The sequence below is a fragment of the Pelophylax lessonae genome (genome assembly GCF_965119305.1).
Source record: "Pelophylax lessonae genome assembly, chromosome: 6".
Lineage (NCBI taxonomy): Eukaryota > Metazoa > Chordata > Amphibia > Anura > Ranidae > Pelophylax > Pelophylax lessonae.
The window spans coordinates 333114396-333138954 of NC_138773.1; the positions used below are offsets into that span (position 1 = coordinate 333114396).

The window sequence follows — 24559 nt, forward strand, 5'->3', positions numbered from 1 at the left end:
CCACCACCACCATCATCTTCATCATCATCATCATCATCATCATCACCACCACCACCACCATCATCTTCATCATCAACACCAGAAATATCATATCATCATCACCATCATCATCATCATCATCACCACCAGAAATGTCATTATTATCACCATCACGACCATAAAAGTAATGAAACTAATAATAATAATAATAATAATAATAATAATAATAATAATAATAATAATAATAATAGAAATAATCCTACAATTTATAAACACATGCAAACAATATTCTTAGAGGCACACGGGATCAGTGGGGGAAATCAGCATGGAGAGGATCATTATGGGATGACTAAGCAGGGTAGGGATCAGCATGGAGAGGATCTGCATGGGAAGACTCCATTTGGGGATGGTTCTCCTGGATTTTTTCCATGCCTGATAATGAAGAGAGATTTTGGTTGTGAAGATCAGAGAGGATGATGGGGGTAATTTTCCATGGTCTCATCTCTCTGTATTATGGAAATGGATACTTTATTGTCTGACTGAAGAGCCGTCCTTTCATCCTCCTCTCTGTGTGTAGAGGATAAATGGCAGCTTCACTCTGATTGGTAGTTGCTGGTATCACAGACAGTCTCCCTCCCTGACTTGTATACACAGATTATCATCCCCCCAATTTATAGTAGAATATATTGGGGCCCCTGAGATCGCACCCCTCTGAATGTAGCGGCTCCATCCATTATACACAGATTTGCTGACTCTCATGGCTGAATGTAATTATCTCCAATTACTCGGATTCCTTTCCAGAGTTACAGCAGATAATTGAAAGCGTCTCTGGCAGGGTGGGCAGGAGGCACGAGGCATTGTGTGTCTCTCTCCTAATGATTTCCACCCGTTTATTCTCAATGATAAGAAAATAAATTGGAAAAGCCACCAGGTGGGACGTGGGCGCGCTCCTATCCACCAAAATGCGATGACACAGTGCAAATCCTGATCTGTCTGTTCCTCCCGACAATTTCCAGATAATTCCCAAATCCCAGAACATGTTTTATATCCCAGAGATCCCGGGAATGTCCGAAGATTCCAGACCAACCGGGATAATTCCCAAATCCCAGAACATGTTTTATATCCCAGAGATCCCGGGAATGTCCAAAGATTCCAGACCAACCCAGATAATTCCCAAATCCAGAACATGTTTTATATCCCAGAGATCTCCGGGAATGTTCGAAGATTCCAGACCAACTGGGATAATTCCCAAATCCAGAACATGTTTTATATCCCAGAGATCTCCGGGAATGTTCGAAGATTCCAGATCAATCGGGATAATTCCCAAATCCCAGAACATGTTTTATATCCCAGAGATCCTGGGAATGTCCGAAGATTCCAGACCAACCGCGATAATTCCCAAATCCCAGAACATGTTTTATATCCTAGAGACCCCGGGAATGTCCGAAGATTCCAGACCAACCGGGATAATTCCCAAATCCCAGAACATGTTTTATATCCCAGAGATCTCCGGGAATGTTCGAAGATTCCAGATCAATCGGGATAATTCCCAAATCCCAGAACATGTTTTATATCCCAGAGATCCTGGGAATGTCCAAAGATTCCAGACCAACCGCGATAATTCCCAAATCCCAGAACATGTTTTATATCCCAGAGACCCCAGGAATGTCTGAAGATTCCAGACCAACCGGGATAATTCCCAAATCCAGAACATGTTTTATATCCCAGAGATACTGGGAATGTCCAAAGATTCCAGACCAACCGGGATAATTCCCAAATCCAGAACATGTTTTATATCCCAGAGATCCTGGGAATGTCCAAAGATTCCAGACCAACCGCGATAATTCCCAAATCCCAGAACATGTTTTATATCCCAGAGACCCCGGGAATGTCTGAAGATTCCAGACCAACCGGGATAATTCCCAAATCCAGAACATGTTTTATATCCCACAGATCCCGGGAATGTCCGAAGATTCCAGACCAACTAAGATAATTCCCAAATCTCAGAAAATGTTTTATATCCCAGAGATCCCGGGAATGTCCGAAGATTCCAGACCCACCGGGATAATTCCCAAATCCAAGAACATGTGTTATATCCCACAGATCCCGGGAACGTCTGAAGATTCTAAACCAACCGGGATAATTTCCAAATCCCAGAACATGTTTTATATCCCAGAGACACTGGGAATGTCCGAAGATTCCAGACCACCCGGGATAATTCCCAAATCCCAGAACATGTTTTATATCCCAGAGATCCTGGGAATGTCCGAAGATTCCAGACCAACCGCGATAATTCCCAAATCCCAGAACATGTTTTATATCCTAGAGACCCCGGGAATGTCCGAAGATTCCAGACCAACCGGGATAATTCCCAAATCCCAGAACATGTTTTATATCCCAGAGATCTCCGGGAATGTTCGAAGATTCCAGATCAATCGGGATAATTCCCAAATCCCAGAACATGTTTTATATCCCAGAGATCCTGGGAATGTCCAAAGATTCCAGACCAACCGCGATAATTCCCAAATCCCAGAACATGTTTTATATCCCAGAGACCCCGGGAATGTCTGAAGATTCCAGACCAACCGGGATAATTCCCAAATCCAGAACATGTTTTATATCCCAGAGATCCTGGGAATGTCCGAAGATTCCAGACCAACCGGGATAATTCCCAAATCCCAGAACATGTTTTATATCCCAGAGATCTCCGGGAATGTTCGAAGATTCCAGATCAATCGGGATAATTCCCAAATCCCAGAACATGTTTTATATCCCAGAGATCCTGGGAATGTCCGAAGATTCCAGACCAACCGCGATAATTCCCAAATCCCAGAACATGTTTTATATCCTAGAGACCCCGGGAATGTCCGAAGATTCCAGACCAACCGGGATAATTCCCAAATCCCAGAACATGTTTTATATGCCAGAGATCTCCGGGAATGTTCGAAGATTCCAGATCAATCGGGATAATTCCCAAATCCCAGAACATGTTTTATATCCCAGAGATCCTGGGAATGTCCAAAGATTCCAGACCAACCGCGATAATTCCCAAATCCCAGAACATGTTTTATATCCCAGAGACCCCGGGAATGTCTGAAGATTCCAGACCAACCGGGATAATTCCCAAATCCAGAACATGTTTTATATCCCAGAGATCCTGGGAATGTCCGAAGATTCCAGACCAACCGGGATAATTCCCAAATCCCAGAACATGTTTTATATCCCAGAGATCTCCGGGAATGTTCGAAGATTCCAGACCAACCGCGATAATTCCCAAATCCCAGAACATGTTTTATATCCCAGAGACCCCGGGAATGTCTGAAGATTCCAGACCAACCGGGATAATTCCCAAATCCAGAACATGTTTTATATCCCACAGATCCCGGGAATGTCCGAAGATTCCAGACCAACTAAGATAATTCCCAAATCTCAGAAAATGTTTTATATCCCAGAGATCCCGGGAATGTACGAAGATTCCAGACCCACCGGGATAATTCCCAAATCCAAGAACATGTGTTATATCCCACAGATCCCGGGAACGTCTGAAGATTCTAAACCAACCGGGATAATTTCCAAATCCCAGAACATGTTTTATATCCCAGAGACACTGGGAATGTCCAAAGATTCCAGACCACCCGGGATAATTCCCAAATCCCAGAACATGTTTTATATCCCAGAGATCCCGGGAATGTCTGAAGATTCCAGACCAACCGGGAGCCACCTGCAGCCCGTTACTGTATTTCCTGGACAACTTTATATACAGTATATATAAATAGTGATGTTAGTCCCCTCCCCCCAGGACATATACAGCGTGGGTTTATGGCCTTTAACCTCTATAGGGTGACTATAAATACCATTTAGGATCTTCTATAGAGTGACCACATTCTCCAATCTGTAAATTTGATATCAGGTATTGATTGTCTATAGGGTGGTCGTGTTCTCAGATTTATAGATACAATGTTCTATAGGGTGACTCATAAATATGATATGAGATATAGTATATAGGGTAACTATTTTCTGATCTATAATTACGATATAAGATATTGATCTCCTATAGGGTGACCGTGTTCTCTGATCTATAATTACGATATAAGATATTGATCTCCTATAGGGTGACCGCGTTCTCTGATCTATAATTACGATATAAGATATTGATCTCCTATAGGGTGACCGCGTTCTCTGATCTATAATTATGATATAAGATATTGATCTTCTATAGGGTGACCGCGTTCTCTGATCTATAATTACGATATAAGATATTGATCTCCTATAGGGTGACCGTGTTCTCTGATCTATAATTACGATATAAGATATTGATCTCCTATAGGGTGACCGTATTCTCTGATCTATAATTACGATATAAGATATTGATCTTCTGTAGGGTGACCGCGCTCTCTGATCTATAATTACAATATAAGATATTGATCTTCTATAGGGTGACTGCGTTCTCTGATCTATAATTACGATATAAGATATTGATCTCCTATAGGGTGACCGCGTTCTCTGATCTATAATTACAATATAAGATATTGATCTTCTATAGGGTGACCGCGCTCTCTGATCTATAATTACAATATAAGATATTGATCTCCTATAGGGTGACCGCGTTCTCTGATCTATAATTACGATATAAGATATTGATCTCCTATAGGGTGACCGTGTTCTCTGATCTATAATTACGATATAAGATATTGATCTCCTATAGGGTGACCGCATTCTCTGATCTATAATTACGATATAAGATGATATTGATCTTCTGTAGGGTGACCGCGCTCTCTGATCTATAATTACGATATAAGATATTGATCTCCTATAGGGTGACCGCGTTCTCTGATCTATAATTACGATATAAGATATTGATCTCCTATAGGGTGACCGCGTTCTCTGATCTATAATTACGATATAAGATATTGATCTCCTATAGGGTGACCGCATTCTCTGATCTATAATTACGATATAAGATATTGATCTTCTATAGGGTGACTGCGTTCTCTGATCTATAATTACGATATAAGATATTGATCTCCTATAGGGTGACCGCATTCTCTGATCTATAATTACAATATAAGATATTGATCTTCTATAGGGTGACCGCGCTCTCTGATCTATAATTACAATATAAGATATTGATCTCCTATAGGGTGACCGCGTTCTCTGATCTATAATTAAGATATAAGATATTGATCTCCTATAGGGTGACCGCGTTCTCTGATCTATAATTACAATATAAGATATTGATCTCCTATAGGGTGACTGCGTTCTCTAAATCTATAGATAAAATATCAGTTATTGTTTTCTCCAGCACAGAGGAATATTAATAATTGAGGATATGAGAAGTTCCGGCACGGCAGTCATGTATGGAAAGATGGCGGAGTGTAACACTAAAAGCTCCATGTCCCCCGTCCGCCATCCTTCCTACACGGAAGCATACAGGCAGCTGCTTTAACCCGGTGGCTTGTGTGAAATGAGATTATAGGAGCTTCTATACGTTCCATTGTTGGAAGAGAATTCCTTCCATGAATAAAGTGTTTCTGATGGAGATTTTATAGAAAGCTGTGCGGAGATCTCCATCATAGAAGGTTGGATCACACGGAGGAGACGGGCTCTGTGCAGAGATCACTATCATAGAAGGTTGGATCACACGGAGGAGACAGGCTCTGTGCGGAGATCTCCATCATAGAAGGTTGGATCACACGGAGGAGACGGGCTCTGTGCGGAGATCTCTATCATAGAAGGTTGGGATCACACGGAGGAGAATGGCTCTGAGGCAGCGATAGGCGGAGGAGGAAGAAAGGAAATGGATTTATTGAAGGATGAAGCTCCATGTAGCTGGGATGCTTCCAGTACACATTATAATACATATGGCTCCCCGTGCCGGATGGATGGAACTCCACATACGGTGTCTGCTGACATATAGAGGGGCCACTGAGCGCCCCTCGTATCCGATGTGGGGAGATTGGGGGGTTCACATATATATATATATATATCTCAACCTCAGGACTCCAGCTGTTGTGGAACTACAAGTCCCATGAGGCACTCCAAGACTCCCACAAGCATTACTCTGAAAGGTATCATTACTATATAAAGAGGACCTGTCTCCAGAAAGCTGTGCTCAACAAACGACAGGCAGAGGGTCGAGGAACAGTCCTCAGTATGGTCTGTGGTTTCCCACAGCTGATCCTTCATTACTGATTTAACATGTGTCTCTGCGTGGAGGCGGCCATCTTGGTAGAGGCAGGACTTTGCTTTCTCATGTTAAATCTGCCCCCTAATTACAGGAGGGGTAATGGTAGGGGGCGAGGAAGCACAGGTCCACAGAATAGAAGAAGCAGGGAAATCCTTGCACTGCAGGTCCTCAGGTACGTCTTCCTCTCCAGCAAGGAGAACCGTGATCAGCACAGGAGTGACATCACCAAATCTCAGTGTGAGTCTGGCCCTCAGAGGGTGCAGCGCCTTCCATGATCTCACACTGCAGATATATAGCTATGAGAATTCAGAAAAGGAGAGTCCAGGCACAGGAAGGAATATAGGGGTACAGGGGAGAGGTGCAGGTGGTAGGTTGGTGCCGGTGGTGGTGATGATGGTGTTTCCAGTGATGACAGTCTGTTGTTGGTCTTAGTTTCCAGATGGCCAAGAAAGTAGAAACAGCACTTTACCCCCAAGTATGGCACCCACATACATGTTCATCAAACATGGGACGCAGATAGAGTGCGAGGAATTTGCGGCTGTGACAACAATCAGACATGACAGACACTGTGCGCCCGGGAACACGCCAATCAGACATGACAGACACTGTGTGCCTGGGAACACGCCAATCAGACATGACAGACACTGTGCGCCCGGGAACACGCCAATCTGACATGACAGACACTGTGTGCCTGGGAACACGCCAATCAGACATGACAGACATTGTGCACCCGGGAACATGCCAATCTGACATGGCAGACACTGTGCACCCGGGGACACGCCAATCTGACATGACAGACACTATGCGCCCGGGAACTTTGTTGGGGGTGGGTTTGTCGGAGATGTTGGGGGTGGGTTTGTGGGAGATGTTGGGGTGGATTTGTGGGAGATGTTGGGGTGGATTTGTGGGAGATGTTGGGGTTGGGTTTGTCGGAGATGTTGGGGTGGGTTTGTCAGAGATGTTAGGGGTGGGTTTGTCGGAGATGTTGGGGGTGGGTTTGTCAGAGATGTTGGGGGGGGTTTGTCAGAGATGTTGGGGGTGGGTTTGTCGGAGATGTTGGGGGTGGGTTTGTCAGAGATGTTGGGGGTGGGTTTGTTGGAGATGTTAGGGGTGGGTTTGTCAGAGATGTTGGGGGTGGGTTTGTCAGAGATGTTGGGGTGGGTTTGTCGGAGATGTTGGGGGTGGGTTTGTCAGAGATGTTAGGGGTGGGTTTGTCGGAGATGTTGGGGGTGGGTTTGTCAGAGATGTTGGGGGGGGTTTGTCAGAGATGTTGGGGGTGGGTTTGTCGGAGATGTTGGGGGTGGGTTTGTCAGAGATGTTGGGGTGGGTTTGGCGGAGATGTTGGGGATGGGTTTGTCGGAGATGTTGGGGTGGGTTTGTCGGAGATGTTGGGGGTGGGTTTGTCGGAGATGTTGGGGGTGGGTTTGTCGGAGATGTTGGGGGTGGGTTTGTCGGATATGTTAGGGGTGGGTTTGTGGGATATGTTAGGGGTGGGTTTGTGGGAGATGTTGGGGTGGATTTGTGGGAGATGTTGGGGGTGGGTTTGTCGGAGATGTTGGGGTGGGTTTGTCGGAGATGTTGGGGTGGGTTTGTCGGAGATGTTGGGGGTGGGTTTGTCAGAGATGTTAGGGGTGGGTTTGTCGGAGATGTTGGGGGTGGGTTTGTCAGAGATGTTGGGGGGGGTTTGTCAGAGATGTTGGGGGTGGGTTTGTCGGAGATGTTGGGGGTGGGTTTGTCAGAGATGTTGGGGTGGGTTTGGCGGAGATGTTGGGGATGGGTTTGTCGGAGATGTTGGGGTGGGTTTGTCGGAGATGTTGGGGGTGGGTTTGTCGGAGATGTTGGGGGTGGGTTTGTCGGAGATGTTGGGGGTGGGTTTGTCGGATATGTTAGGGGTGGGTTTGTGGGATATGTTGGGGGTGGGTTTGTCGGATATGTTGGGGTGGGTTTGTCGGATATGTTGGGGTGGGTTTGTCGGATATGTTGGGGTGGGTTTGTCGGAGATGTTGGGGATGGGTTTGTCGGAGATGTTAGGGGTGGGTTTGTCGGAGATGTTGGGGATGGGTTTGTCGGAGATGCTGGGGGTGGGTTTGTCGGAGATGTTAGGGGTGGGTTTGTCGGATATGTTGGGGTGGGTTTGTCAGAGATGTTGGGGGTGGGTTTGTCGGAGATGTTGGGGGTGGGTTTGTCAGAGATGTTGGGGGGGGTTTGTCAGAGATGTTGGGGGTGGGTTTGTCGGAGATGTTGGGGGTGGGTTTGTCGGAGATGTTGGGGTGGGTTTGGCGGAGATGTTGGGGATGGGTTTGTCGGAGATGTTGGGGTGGGTTTGTCGGAGATGTTGGGGGTGGGTTTGTCGGAGATGTTGGGGGTGGATTTGTCGGATATGTTAGGGGTGGGTTTGTGGGATAGGTTGGGGGTGGGTTTGTCGGATATGTTGGGGTGGGTTTGTCGGATATGTTGGGGTGGGTTTGTCGGATATGTTGGGGTGGGTTTGTCGGAGATGTTGGGGATGGGTTTGTTGGAGATGTTAGGGGTGGGTTTGTCGGAGATGTTGGGGATGGGTTTGTTGGAGATGCTGGGGGTGGGTTTGTCGGAGATGTTGGTGGTGGGTTTGTCGGAGATGTTAGGGGTGGGTTTGTCGGATATGTTGGGGGTGGGTTTGTCGGATATGTTGGGGTGGGTTTGTCGGAGATGTTGGGGGTGGGTTTGTCGGAGATGTTAGGGGTGGGTTTGTCGGAAATGTTAGGGGTTGGTTTGTCGGAGATTCTGGGGGTGGGTTTGTCGGAGATGTTAGGGGTGGGTTTTTCGGATATGTTGGGGTGGTTTTGTCGGATATGTTGGGGTGGGTTTGTCGGAGATGTTGGGGGTGGGTTTGTCGGAGATGATGGGGGTGGGTTTGTTGGAGATGTTAGGGGTGGGTTTGTCGGATATGTTGGGGGTGGGTTTGTCGGATATGTTGGGGTGGGTTTGTCGGATATGTTGGGGTGGGTTTGTCGGAGATGTTGGGGGTGGGTTTGTTGGAGATGTTAGGGGTGGGTTTGTCGGAGATGTTAGGGGTGGGTTTTTCGGAGATGTTAGGGGTGGGTTTGTCGGAGATGTTGGGGGTGGGTTTGTCGGAGATGTTGGGGTGGGTTTGTCAGAGATGTGGGTTTGTCGGAGATGTGGGTTTGTCGGAGATGTTGGGGTGGGTTTGTCGGAGATGTGGGTTTGTCGGAGATGTTGGGGGTGGGTTTGTCGGATATGTTGGGGTGGGTTTGTCGGAGATGTTGGGGGTGGGTTTGTTGGAGATGTTGGGGGTGGGTTTGTCAGAGATGTTGGGGGTGGGTTTGTCAGAGATGTTGGGGGTGGGTTTGTCAGAGATGTCAGAGACACTGTGCGCCCGGGAACACGCCAATCTGACATGACAGACACTGTGTGCCTGGGAACACGCCAATCAGACATGACAGACATTGTGCACCCGGGAACATGCCAATCTGACATGGCAGACACTGTGCACCCGGGGACACGCCAATCTGACATGACAGACACTATGCGCCCGGGAACTTTGTTGGGGGTGGGTTTGTCGGAGATGTTGGGGGTGGGTTTGTGGGAGATGTTGGGGTGGATTTGTGGGAGATGTTGGGGTGGATTTGTGGGAGATGTTGGGGTTGGGTTTGTCGGAGATGTTGGGGTGGGTTTGTCAGAGATGTTAGGGGTGGGTTTGTCGGAGATGTTGGGGGTGGGTTTGTCAGAGATGTTGGGGGGGGTTTGTCAGAGATGTTGGGGGTGGGTTTGTCGGAGATGTTGGGGGTGGGTTTGTCAGAGATGTTGGGGGTGGGTTTGTTGGAGATGTTAGGGGTGGGTTTGTCAGAGATGTTGGGGGTGGGTTTGTCAGAGATGTTGGGGTGGGTTTGTCGGAGATGTTGGGGGTGGGTTTGTCAGAGATGTTAGGGGTGGGTTTGTCGGAGATGTTGGGGGTGGGTTTGTCAGAGATGTTGGGGGGGGTTTGTCAGAGATGTTGGGGGTGGGTTTGTCGGAGATGTTGGGGGTGGGTTTGTCAGAGATGTTGGGGTGGGTTTGGCGGAGATGTTGGGGATGGGTTTGTCGGAGATGTTGGGGTGGGTTTGTCGGAGATGTTGGGGGTGGGTTTGTCGGAGATGTTGGGGGTGGGTTTGTCGGAGATGTTGGGGGTGGGTTTGTCGGATATGTTAGGGGTGGGTTTGTGGGATATGTTAGGGGTGGGTTTGTGGGAGATGTTGGGGTGGATTTGTGGGAGATGTTGGGGGTGGGTTTGTCGGAGATGTTGGGGTGGGTTTGTCGGAGATGTTGGGGTGGGTTTGTCGGAGATGTTGGGGGTGGGTTTGTCAGAGATGTTAGGGGTGGGTTTGTCGGAGATGTTGGGGGTGGGTTTGTCAGAGATGTTGGGGGGGGTTTGTCAGAGATGTTGGGGGTGGGTTTGTCGGAGATGTTGGGGGTGGGTTTGTCAGAGATGTTGGGGTGGGTTTGGCGGAGATGTTGGGGATGGGTTTGTCGGAGATGTTGGGGTGGGTTTGTCGGAGATGTTGGGGGTGGGTTTGTCGGAGATGTTGGGGGTGGGTTTGTCGGAGATGTTGGGGGTGGGTTTGTCGGATATGTTAGGGGTGGGTTTGTGGGATATGTTGGGGGTGGGTTTGTCGGATATGTTGGGGTGGGTTTGTCGGATATGTTGGGGTGGGTTTGTCGGATATGTTGGGGTGGGTTTGTCGGAGATGTTGGGGATGGGTTTGTCGGAGATGTTAGGGGTGGGTTTGTCGGAGATGTTGGGGATGGGTTTGTCGGAGATGCTGGGGGTGGGTTTGTCGGAGATGTTAGGGGTGGGTTTGTCGGATATGTTGGGGTGGGTTTGTCAGAGATGTTGGGGGTGGGTTTGTCGGAGATGTTGGGGGTGGGTTTGTCAGAGATGTTGGGGGGGGTTTGTCAGAGATGTTGGGGGTGGGTTTGTCGGAGATGTTGGGGGTGGGTTTGTCGGAGATGTTGGGGTGGGTTTGGCGGAGATGTTGGGGATGGGTTTGTCGGAGATGTTGGGGTGGGTTTGTCGGAGATGTTGGGGGTGGGTTTGTCGGAGATGTTGGGGGTGGATTTGTCGGATATGTTAGGGGTGGGTTTGTGGGATAGGTTGGGGGTGGGTTTGTCGGATATGTTGGGGTGGGTTTGTCGGATATGTTGGGGTGGGTTTGTCGGATATGTTGGGGTGGGTTTGTCGGAGATGTTGGGGATGGGTTTGTTGGAGATGTTAGGGGTGGGTTTGTCGGAGATGTTGGGGATGGGTTTGTTGGAGATGCTGGGGGTGGGTTTGTCGGAGATGTTGGTGGTGGGTTTGTCGGAGATGTTAGGGGTGGGTTTGTCGGATATGTTGGGGGTGGGTTTGTCGGATATGTTGGGGTGGGTTTGTCGGAGATGTTGGGGGTGGGTTTGTCGGAGATGTTAGGGGTGGGTTTGTCGGAAATGTTAGGGGTTGGTTTGTCGGAGATTCTGGGGGTGGGTTTGTCGGAGATGTTAGGGGTGGGTTTTTCGGATATGTTGGGGTGGGTTTGTCGGATATGTTGGGGTGGGTTTGTCGGAGATGTTGGGGGTGGGTTTGTCGGAGATGATGGGGGTGGGTTTGTTGGAGATGTTAGGGGTGGGTTTGTCGGATATGTTGGGGGTGGGTTTGTCGGATATGTTGGGGTGGGTTTGTCGGATATGTTGGGGTGGGTTTGTCGGAGATGTTGGGGGTGGGTTTGTTGGAGATGTTAGGGGTGGGTTTGTCGGAGATGTTAGGGGTGGGTTTTTCGGAGATGTTAGGGGTGGGTTTGTCGGAGATGTTGGGGGTGGGTTTGTCGGAGATGTTGGGGTGGGTTTGTCAGAGATGTGGGTTTGTCGGAGATGTGGGTTTGTCGGAGATGTTGGGGTGGGTTTGTCGGAGATGTGGGTTTGTCAGAGATGTTGGGGTGGGTTTGTTGGAGATGTTAGGGGTGGGTTTGTCGGAGATGTTGGGGTGGGTTTGTCGGAGATGTTGGGGTGGGTTTGTCGGAGATGTTGGGGGTGGGTTTGTCGGAGATGTTGGGGTGGGTTTGTCGGAGATGTAGGGGGTGGGTTTGTCAGAGATGTTGGGGGTGGGTTTGTCGGAGATGTTGGGGGTGGGTTTGTCAGAGATGTTGGGGGTGGGTTTGTCGGAGATGTAGGGGGTGGGTTTGTCGGAGATGTAGGGGGTGGGTTTGTCAGAGATGTAGGGGGTGGGTTTGTGGGAGATGTTGGGGGTGGGTTTGTCGGAGATGTTGGGGTGGGTTTGTCGGAGATGTGGGTTTGTCAGAGATGTTGGGGTGGGTTTGTCGGATATGTTGGGGTGGGTTTGTCGGAGATGTTGGGGGTGGGTTTGTTGGAGATGTTAGGGGTGGGTTTGTCGGAGATGTTGGGGGTGGGTTTGTCGGAGATGTTGGGGGTGGGTTTGTCGGATATGTTGGGGTGGGTTTGTCGGAGATGTTGGGGGTGGGTTTGTTGGAGATGTTGGGGGTGGGTTTGTCAGAGATGTTGGGGGTGGGTTTGTCAGAGATGTTGGGGGTGGGTTTGTCAGAGATGTTGGGGTGGGTTTGTCGGAGATGTTGGGGGTGGGTTTGTGGGAGATGTTGGGGGTGGGTTTGTCGGAGATGTTGGGGGTGGGTTTGTGGGAGATGTTGGGGTGGGTTTGTTGGATATGTTGGGGGTGGGTTTGTTGGAGATGCTGGGGGTGGGTTTGTCGGAGATGTTGGGGGTGGGTTTGTCGGAGATGTTGGGGTGGGTTTGTCACAGATGTTGGGGTTGGGTTTGTCGGAGATGTTGGGGGTGGGTTTGTCAGAGATGTTGGGGTGGGTTTGTCGGAGATGTTGGGGGTGGGTTTGTCGGAGATGTTGGGGGTGGGTTTGTCAGAGATGTTGGGGTGGGTTTGTCGGAGATGTTGGGGTGGGTTTGTCGGAGATGTTGGGGGTGGGTTTGTGGGAGATGTTGGGGTGGGTTTGTTGGATATGTTGGGGGTGGGTTTGTTGGAGATGCTGGGGGTGGGTTTGTCGGAGATGTTGGGGGTGGGTTTGTCGGAGATGTTGGGGTGGGTTTGTCACAGATGTTGGGGTTGGGTTTGTTGGAGATGTTGGGGTGGGTTTGTCGGAGATGTTGGGGGTGGGTTTGTCGGAGATGTTGGGGGTGGGTTTGTCGGAGATGTTGGGGGTGGGTTTGTCGGAGATGTTGGGGTGGGTTTGTGGGAGATGTTGGGGTGGGTTTGTTGGATATGTTGGGGGTGGGTTTGTTGGAGATGCTGGGGGTGGGTTTGTCGGAGATGTTGGGGGTGGGTTTGTCGGAGATGTTGGGGTGGGTTTGTCACAGATGTTGGGGTTGGGTTTGTTGGAGATGTTGGGGTGGGTTTGTTGGAGATGTTGGGGGTGGGTTTGTCGGAGATGTTGGGGGTGGGTTTGTCGGAGATGTTGGGGGTGGGTTTGTCGGAGATGTTGGGGTGGGTTTGTCGGAGATGTTGGGGTTGGGTTTGTCGGAGATGTTGGGGTGGGTTTGTCGGAGATGTTGGGGGTGGGTTTGTCGGAGATGTTAGGGGTGGGTTTGTCGGAGATGTTGGGGGTGGGTTTGTCGGAGATGTTGGGGTTGAGGTCAATGTGGTGGTAGTTAGTGGGATTCATTGGTTCATCAGACATAAGGAAATGGCTGACAGTGGACTCACCAGCTGCTGCCCCTGGACACCCCACGCTGCGTACTGCAACACGGAATCCTCCACTTCCGGGGGGTTCAACTCCCAAACTTCCCTTCAAGAAAAACACATGAGAGTGAGGTGCAGCCACGCCTGTGTGGGGGACAGTAAAGGGGGACAGGGGGGCACTTACCTGGTGTGGATGTTGTAGATGACGTAAGACGCCGTGAATGAATGGTGGAATATCTGGAAGACAAGAGACATGGAAACATTACTCTATAAGAAGTCCCAGGACTCAGATATACCTGCAGATCTCAGAGGAACACCGGAACAAGAGGAAGGAGCGGAGTAGAGGAGGAAGGGGACAGAAAGGAGGAGAGGAGAGGGGGAGTGAGAGGAGATAAGGTGGATTGGAAAGGAGAGGGGAGGAGAGGAGAAGAGAGAGGAGGAAAGGAGAAGAGAGGAGGGGGGAGAGAGGAGAGGGGAGGGGAGGAAGAGAGAGAACAGGAGAGGAGAGGGAAGAGGAGGGAAGAGCAGAGGAGAGGGTAGGGGAGAGAGGAGGGGACAGGAGAGAAGAGGAGAGTAGAGGGGAGAGGAGAGGAGGGGAGGGGAGAGGAGAGGAGAGGAGGGGAGAGGAGAGGGGAAGGGGAGGGCAGAGGGGAGGGGAGAGGAGAGGAGAGGAGAGAGGAGGGGAGGGGAGAGGAGAGGTGAGGAGAGGTGAGGATAAGGGAGGGAAGGGAAAGGGAGGGGAAGGGAGGAAAAAGGGGGAGGGGAGGAGAGGGGATAGGAGAGGAGAGGGGAGAGGGGAGGGGAGAGGAGAGGAGAGGAGAGGTGAGGAGAGGTGAGGATAAGGGAGGGAAGGGAAAGGGAGGGGAAGGGAGGAAAAAGGGGGAGAGGAGGAGAGGGGATAGGAGAGGAGAGGAGAGGGGAGAGGGGAGGGGAGAGGAGAGGTGAGGATAAGGGAGGGAAGGGAAGGGGAGGAGAGGAGAGGGAAGGGAAGGGGAGAGGGGAGCGGAGGGGAGAAAAGTGGAGAGGGGAGGGGAGGGAAGGGAAGGGACAGGGAGAAAAGAAGAGAGGAGAGGGGAGGGGATAGGATAGGGGAGGAGAGGAGAGGGGAGGGGATAGAAGAGGAGAGGGTAGGGTATAGGGGAGGAGAGGAGAGGGGAGGGGAGGGAACAGGAGAGGGGAGGGGAGGGAACAGGAGAGGGGAGGGGATAGAAGAGGAGAGGATAGGGGAGGAGAGGAGAGGGGAGGGAACAGGAGAGGAGAGGCAGTGCTCGATAATAAGCAGATTTTAGATGCCATATGTGATAATGAAGGTTCACATGACACTCACTCCTCACTGGGAGGAGTTTGTAAAGCAGACGCCCCCAGAAAACACATCGGAATGCCAATCAACATCGCACACTGGATTCAGATGGGGTGATTGATTAAAATATAGGAGGATCTCACACAGGGGGTGTCTACCCCGAGGCTGGGGGCGTGTTTCTCATGGTTGGCCGATTAGACACAATTCACAAAGTTCTACATTCATGACATCAGGACTGATGATCTAGACTCGGGGTCTCCAACATACTAAACAAAGCGCCAGCTCACCGTCCTTCAGATTTTAGGGGGCCGGACTCTGGCCAGTGGGAATAGAAACATTTTCTGGCATCAGTGGGAGTACAGCGCCCCATCTTTGGTATTAGAGGGAGGAAGGATGAAAAGTGCCCCAAGGGCCGGATAAACCCCAGCAGAATAAAGACACAGAAGGGTTGATTTACTAAAGAAGTCCAACATGTTCCTATCGCAAAGAACACCGAATCATGGCCAGAAAAAAATATAATTGGAGGACCCCAACTGTTACTATGTCATTGTTCTGGGACCCCCAAGTGTCAGTGTGTCCTTGTTCTGGATGGAAGAGTTGGATGAATCGGGGGATGGGAGTTGGGCTTTGGTGAGTTATTTATAGGGAAGGGTCAGTACAGAAGGATGATGGTATCTCAGACAGTCCACCTTCATCTGAGGATACGGGTCACCCCTCCACTATTCCATCAAATGGCTCAGCCTCACTCTCGGATTACATCTGTTCCTATACAGTGCCTGGAAAAAGTATTCACACCCCCTGAAATTTTCCACATTTTATCATGTTACAACTAAAAACGTGAAGTGACGCGAAATTGTGAAGTGGAAGGAAAATGATAAATGATAGAAATAAATCTGTGAAAAGTGTGGCTGCATTTGTATTCACCCCCCTCTGATAACCCTAACTAATATCTAGAGGAACAAATTGCCTGCAGAAGTCACCTAATTAGTGAATAGAGTCTACCTGTGAGTCATTTAATCTCAGTATAAAAACAGCTGTTCTGTGAAGTCCTGTTTGTCAGAGAACCTTAGTGAACAATCAGCATCATGAAGGCCAAGGAACACACCAGACAGGTCAGGGATAAAGTTGTGGAGAAGTGTAAAGCAGGGTTAGGTTATAAAAAAATCTCCCAAGCTTTGAATATCTCACGGAGCGCTGTACAATCCATCATGAGAAAATGGAAAGAGTATGCCACAACTGCAACCCTACCAAGACATGGCCGTCCACCTAAACTGACCGGCCCGACCCCTACCAAGACATGGCCGTCCACCTAAACTGACCAGCCGGGCCCCTACCAAGACATGGCCGTCCACCTAAACTGACCGGCCCGACCCCTACCAAGACATGGCCGTCCACCTAAACTGACGGCCCAACCCCTACCAAGACATGGCCGTCCACCTAAACTGACCAGCCGGGCCCCTACCAAGACATGGCCGTCCACCTAAACTGACCAGCTGGGCCCCTACCAAGACATGGCCGTCCACCTAAACTGACCGGCCGGGCAAGGAGAGCATTCATCAGAGAAGCAGCCAAGAGGCCCATGGAAACTCTAGAGGAGCTGCAGAGATCCACAGCTCAGGTGGGAGAATCTGTCCACAGGACAACTATTAGTCGTGCGCTCCACAAATCTGCCCTTTATGGAAGAGTGAGAAGAAGAAAGCCATTGGTGGAAGAAAGCCATAAGAAGTCCTGATTGCAGTTTGGGAGAAGCCATGTGGGGGAGGAGCTCTGCTCAGAGGAGACCAAAATTCAACCAAAACGCTATGTGTGGGGGAAAACTAACACTTCACATCACCCTGAACACACCATCCCCACTGTGAAACATGGTGGTGGCAGCATCATGGTGTGGGGATGCTTTTCTTCAGCAGGGACAGGGAAGCTGGTCAGAGTTGATGGGAAGATGGATGGAGCCAAATACAGGACAATCTTAGAAGAAAAGACCTGAGACTGGGGCGGAGGTTCACCTTCCAGCAGGACAATGACCCGAAACATCCAGCCAGAGCTACAATGGAATGGTTTCATGTGTTAGAATGGCCCAGTCACAGTCCAGACCTAAATCACATTGAGAATCTGAGGCAAGACTTGAAAATTGCTGTTCACAGACGCTCTCCATCCAATCTGACAGAGATGAGATATTCTGCAAAGAAGAATGGGCAGAAATGTCCTCTCTAGATGGGCAAAGCTGGTAGAGACATCCCCAAAAAGACTTGAAGCTGTAATTGCAGGGAAAGGCGGTTCTAAAAAGTATTTACTCCGGGGGGTGAATACAAATGCAGCCACACTTTTCACAGATTTATTTGTATCATTTATCATTTTCCTTCCACTTCACAATTATGTGCCACTTTGTGTCGGTCTATCACATAAAATCCCAATTAGGGATGATCGAACGGTTTGGGTCGACCATCGGTTTGACCCGAACATTGACTGTTCGAGGGTTCGGCCGAATTTAGAACTTTTTGCTGAAAAAGTTCGGAATTTGGCAACCAGAACCGACCAAAATGCAATGGGACAGGAACTGGGCTTTAAAAGCCTGTGATTGGACCAGAACCATTAGTAAAAGCCAATTGAGGGGGCAGGAGGATGCTAGAAATGTGATTGGAGTGACTAGGGGGTCCAGAGGCCAATCATTAGTGAATACGCCCCCCAGTATATAAGATAGCCCCGCCAAATCTCTACCATTTTAATACAGGGCTGTGGAAGAGAGTGGAAGCAGTTCTGTTACTTCTGCTTCAAAGTGTCATTTAGCAATTATTAGTGTGAGGAAAGGGATATCTAGTGTAGTTAGGGTGCTATTTTCCACTATAGTTAGCTTCAAAAATGTAGTTTCTGTAGGGAAAGTGTTAAGTGCCATGGTGAGCGTAATGTAGTGTAGGGTGAACTGACACTGACTGCTATGGCAGGGTGACCAAACCCTTCCATGTCAGGGTGACCACTATAGAGAAATGATCGTTTTCTCTTATGTGACTTATAGAGCAGCGATATGGCTTCTCTCCGGTCAGCCTGCTTTTTGCTGCAGGCGTTTATTGGGCTTTTTTGAGGACATGTTTGGAGTCAGGCATGACATCTGAACTTGTGTATAGGGGTATATATACACACACACTTATATGTATTTATACACATACACATATATAGGTGTGAAAGTAGCAGAAACCTATGCTTGCGCTAATGAAATAATTAACAGGCATATGGCTCCGCTCCTATAACACCTATATATGTGTATATATACATATAAGTGTGTGTGTATATATACCCCTATACAGAAGTTCAGATGTTTTGCCTGCCTCCAAAGACCCCAAAAAAATGCCCAAAAAAACGCCTGCGCCAAAAAAAAAAAACGCCCAGGTGTGTTATTGCAGGCGTTTTTTTTGGGCATATTTTTGGGGTCTTTGGAGTCAGGCATGACATCTGAACTTCTGTATAGGGGTATATATACACACACACTTATATGTATTATACACATACACACATATAGGTGTGATAGGAGCGGAGCCATATGCCTATTAATTATTTCATTAGCGCAAGCATAGTGTTCTGATCTTTTCACACCTATATATGTGCAGGTGTATATATACATAAATGTGTGTGTGTATATATACCCCTACACAGAAGTTCAGATGTCATGCCTGACTCCAAAGACCCCAAAAAATGGCCCAAAAAAATGCTTGCAATAACACACCTGGGCATTTTTTTTTTTTTGGCGCAGGCGTTTTTTTGGGCATTTTTTTGGGGTCTTTGGAGGCAGGCAAAACATCTGAACTTCTGTATAGGGGTATATATACACACACACTTATATGTATATATACACATACACATATATAGGTGTGAAAGGAGAGAAGCCATATGGGTTAATTATTTCATTAGTTAGCGCAAGCATAGTGTTCTGCTCCTTTCACACCTATATATGTGTATGTGTATATATACATACATGTGTGTGTATATATACCCCTACACAGAAGTTCTGATGTTATGCCTCCCTCCAATAACCCCCAAAAAATGCCCAAAAAAACGCTTGCTACAAAACCGGCAAGGTGTGAAAATAGCGGAGCCATATCCCTGTTCTATAAGTGACCTAATACAAACAATCTTTTTTTTCTGGTTCTGGACATGCTACAGAGCTGAAACTTCACAGGTACACTTTAGACCCCCCAGACACTAAATCCAAAGAAATTTCATTTTTTTTTCAATAATTTTTTCAATAACTGGCTCTCTATCAAAAATGACAATTTTAAGAACTTTTTTATGTGTGATTAATAGTCCCTGGGGCATGACCCAGAACCCTAGGCACTTTTTAGAGGCATTTATTGGGTTTTAGGGCTTCAAAATGGTGTTTTTTGATTACCGAATTTCGGGTCCCATTGATTTCAATGGGGTTCTGAAATCCGGGCCGAACTTTCTGGAAGTTCTGGTGTTCTGGTCGAACCAAACTTTTGAAAAGTTTGATCATCCCTAATCCCAATAAAATACATTTACATTTCTGGGTGTAACATGAGAAAATGTGGAGAATCTCAAGGGATGTAAATACTTTTTCAAGGCATTGTAAGTGATGTCATAGAGTTCTAGATCTGACAGGGTTAGTGATGTCATAGCTGGCTGGCTTTCTGACAATTTTTGGGCATTTTAGGAACATTTTTAGTCAATTTGCTAAGGCAAACCCAAAAAGCACTCCAGGGTGCCCCAGCACCCTGATTGAAAAAGGATGTCATAGATCTGCAAGGCTTTATAAGTGATGTCATAGAGTTCTACATCTGGCAGGACCTTATTAGTGATGTCATAGAGTTCTACATCTGGCAGGACCTTATAAGTGATGTCATAGAGTTCTACATCTGGCAGGACCTTATTAGTGATGTCATAGAGTTCTACATCTGGCAGGACCTTATAAGTGATGTCAGAGTTCTACATCTGGCAGGACCTTATAAGTGATGTCAGAGTTCTACATCTGGCAGGACCTTATAAGTGATGTCATAGAGTTCTACATCTGGCAGAACCTTATAAGTGATGTCATAGAGTTCTACATCTGGCAGGACCTTATAAGTGATGTCATAGAGTTCTACATCTGGCAGGACCTTATAAGTGATGTCATAGAGTTCTACATCTGGCAGGACCTTATAAGTGATGTCATAGAGTTCTACATCTGGCAGGACCTTATAAGTGATGTCATAGAGTTCTGAAGATGAAAGAAGGCCTATCGCCTTCCAGCCATCCCGGTTACATCGGATTTGATCTGTATTGGATGTACAGAGCGATGAGACTCCAGATCTGGGAACCCAACATGGAGGCCTATGAGGAAAGACAAGACTTTTATCTCACTCATAGAAAGTCCTGAAGCCCTTTGCTGGTCCTGGAGGGACTTGTCAGACATCTCGGCACAGAGCTACAGGATGATTAGAATGGAATTTATTAATGTTGCAGATTAGAGGAACATGAACTCATTTTAGATGAGACGTTTCTATGAAGAGAGATCTTTGTGGAGCATTTATGATAGAATGGCGAATCCCGGGAGTCGCAGTCGGAGCGCCGCCTGTCATTATCTCTCCTAGATTAATTATCTCATAAAATCCCCGTAATTAGATTCTTCTCAATTCCAAGGAAACAAAAGAAAATACAAAGACGAGGACGCTGTGTTCTCTTTCTGGAGCAATGTACAGGGGCCACCCCGGGAAGGCCGGCTCTAGAGCAAGGTTCAGGGGCCACATTGACTGAGAGCCCATCTCTGGAACAATGTACAGGGGCCACACTGACTGAGAGCCTATTTCTGGAACAATGTACAGGGGCCACACTGAGTGATAACCCATCTCTGGAACATTGTACAGGGGCCACACTGACTGAGAACCCATCTCTGGAACAATATACAGGGGCCACACTGACTGAGAGCCTATTTCTGGAACAATGTACAGGGGCCACACTGACTGAGAACCCATCTCTGGAACAATATACAGGGGCCACACTGACTGAGAACCCATCTCTGGAACAATGTACAGGGACCACACCGGCTGAGAGCCCATCTCTGGAACAATGTACAGGGGCCACACTGACTGAGAGCCCATCTCTGGAACATTGTACAGGGGCCACACTGACTGAGAGCCCATCTCTGGAACATTGTACAGGGGCCACACTGACTGAGAGCCTATCTCTGGAACAATATACAGGGGCCACACTGACTGAAAGCCCATCTCTGGAACAATGTACAGGGGCCACACTGACTGAGAGCCCATCTCTGGAACATTGTACAGGGGCCACACTGACTGAGAGCCCATCTCTGGAACAATGTACAGGGGCCACACTGACTGAGAGCCCATCTCTGGAACATTGTACAGGGGCCACACTGACTGAGAGCCCATCTCTGGAACAATGTACAGGGGCCACACTGACTGAGAGCCCATCTCTGGAACATTGTACAGGGGCCACACTGACTGAGAGCCCATCTCTGGAACATTGTACAGGGGCCACACTGACTGAGAGTCCATCTCTGGAACAATGTACAGGGGTGTGACAGGAGTCACTTTGGGAAATCCCTCTCTCATCCCCCTAGGCTCCTCTTATGTGTAAGTCACCCTGTGTCTATTAGGGGCACAGGGTGACCAAGGAAATGATGGACTTCATGGACACAGAATATGGTTTGGATTACTCATATAGGACAGTAATAATTATCAACAATTTATCTCAAGAACTATGAAGATTTAATCCCACTTTACACTGTGAGACCTATAGACTGTTGTAGACCGTTGCCATGAAGTCTGTGACTCCTAAATAATGTGTATTCCATGTACTTCAATGAGGAGACGGACAGACTGATACTGGGGTCTCTTGCCATTGTCTGTATAATAAGGTGTTCTGTGTTTACACTGATAATAATGTGTAATTTTGTATTTTGGTTTAGCTTTGTTGCCGGCAGTCTGGTCTTCCAGTCTGGTTTAAGTGCGCTGAGTTAATTAGCATGTGAATGATAACCTTGTCCGGATGGGATTAGCCATGAGTCAGCTGTACCTCGTTATCTAACCATTGTGTGATGTTTTGGGTAAATATTCAGCTCATTGTTCATGTAGTGACTGACATACTTCTCAAGTGTATAAAAGTCTGTTTCTTGTTCAATAAAGGAGTTAGTTGTTTTCAGATACATACAAGCCAAGATCAGGCGAGTTTTGTATGAGGGCGGTTGGAACATTGGATACAGTGTCTATTTTCAAGACTGTAGGAAGCCGTATACTGACGGAAGCCCACAAGCACAGTGTGGGTCTGCATTTCCGTTACACTGGTTGGCAGCGGCAGGATGCTTCCTGCAGTCTGGGACATCCAAACATACACTGGAATCCAAGGTCCGGATAACAGAAGAGGAGAGGTACAGATATCAGCCACCATGGAAGAGGAATTTGGAAGGAGGTTGCGAGAGATGCGGATACAGCACAGGGGACCAGTGTCAGAGAAGTTCCTGCTAGGATGGTATGATTCAATTCGCTTGGAACTCTGGAAGGGAATGCTACTCCTGCTCCCTCCATCCAGGAAAGGTACTGGTCCCAGTATGGATTGTGGGTGCTGGTTTTGGGAGATAAACAGAACAAGGAATGGAAAGCTAAGTTAAGCAGGCTTGTCCAGGAGGAGATAAGATTGGACGAGAGCTACAGAGCTCTCAGCTGGTATGTAACCCAGGTGTGCCCATGGACAGCGGACAACAGCCCAACGGAAGGCTTTGGCTACGGCGGCCTGGGACTGTCATTAGAGAAGTGGTCAGAGGACCCTAACTTTGGGAGCGATTCAGAGTGGTGATTGGAGTAAATTATGGATTCCAGAGAAAATATCCTGAACATCTCGGAAGTGCTCTGGGCACTGGAAGATATGGAGTTTCTGGCCATTCAGGAATGGGAGCTGGAGATCGCCTACAGACGGCCGCTAGACTCTGCTCAGCGCCAGCCAGTGTTACCGGGAGAGGAGATTGTAGGTCCCTCATCCCAGCAGCAGCAAACAGCACTGGGAGTGGAGACGGTCGGTCCCCCTACTCAGCATCAGCCAGCGTTACTGGGAGATGAGATTGTAGGTCCCTCGTCCCAGCAACAGCCACCAGCACTGGGGGTGAAGACGGTCGGTCCCCCTACCCAGCACCAGCCAGTGTTACCGGGAGAGGAGATTGTAGGTCTCTTGTCCCAGCAGCAGCCAACAGCACTGGGGGGTGGGGATGGTCGGTCCCACTACCCAGCACCAGCCATGGATTACAGATTTAACTGACTTTTCATTGGAGGATGATATGGATGATAAATCACCTGCCAAAGTATTGGCACTGGGCCCGAGTGGAACCAGCCCATGCCTTGGACTTTCAGCAATTCCAGAAACTGGGGATTTAATAGACTTTTCTGCTGAGGAGGAACGTCCCAGTGAGCTTACAGCAGAAGAGCGGCATCCAGGCCTAGTGCTGCTGACCTCTGCCTGCAACAATTGGTGGCCCAGGAAGATGTGTGCAAGGCCACTGACTTTTCAGTTTACTTCCTTGCGGAACAGCGGGCATCAGGGCCTAACATCACTGAACTCTTCCCAACACCAACAGCAGCTTCAGCCTCCCTAAGAGAAGAGGCATCCGGCCTTTCTACTACACCACTGACAGGGACCTGGGATTTCCCACCAGCAGCATCTTTGGAGTTACAAGAAACTTCTACAGCAGAAGCGCTGACAACTGGACATAGGGTCCAAAACCTCTGCCCCACACCTGCAGCAGTTCCAGGGGCCCAGGGTGAGAAGGTGGAAGTCACTCCACAGCAGCAGACGGCGCCCCAGAATGATGACACCAACCCAGCAGAAGAGCTGGCAACAGGGCAGAGTGCTGCTGACCTTCTTTCCTCAACTAACAAAGGATGGGTTTCCAGAGAAAGTGGATGGGACTACAGTCTTCACTTGTATACCCCAAGGATGCTGGGCAGTCGGCCCAGACCCCCAACAGCCTGACGAAGTGAGCCCAGCCACCCTGTCTTCTCTCCAGCGGTTAAAAGGACTCCAGGGAGAAGGGCCAGTCCACACTTCTCCTCAGCAGTGGTTATGTTCTACGAGAGAGGCCGAGGTTGGATGGGTGAGTAACGATGTGTTCGAGACAATTTGTTTGGGGTACTGTGTGGGTACAGACATTGGGGGATGGGAACTATGGACTAACTTCGAAGTCAACCCGTTTGGGGTCTCCTCCTGTGTTAGTCTCCTTTGGAAACGGGAGAGATGTGACAGGAATCACTTTGGTTGGGAGGCCCGTGGAACACAGCTTACCTTATCGATGTTGGGAAATCCCTTTCTCAGCCCCCTAAGCCCCTCCTATGTGTAAGTCACCCTGTGTCTATTAGGGGCACAGGGTGACCAAGGAAATGATGGACTTAATGGACACAGAATATGGTTTGGATTACTCAAATGGGAC

At 48.6% G+C, this 24559-nt stretch overlaps 1 protein-coding gene across 1 annotated transcript in view; it reads right to left on the bottom strand.

Moving 5' to 3' along the window:
• The window catches only part of DPP10 (dipeptidyl peptidase like 10), a 318952-nt gene that overhangs the window by 92365 nt on the left and 202028 nt on the right, over positions 1-24559 (bottom strand). The window contains exons 6-7 of the mRNA XM_082261092.1: positions 14023-14075; positions 13863-13944 (exon numbers count right to left, since the gene is read on the bottom strand). Of these exons, the coding sequence (XP_082117218.1) occupies positions 13863-13944; positions 14023-14075 (135 nt within the window). The remainder of the gene's footprint in view (positions 1-13862; positions 13945-14022; positions 14076-24559) is intronic.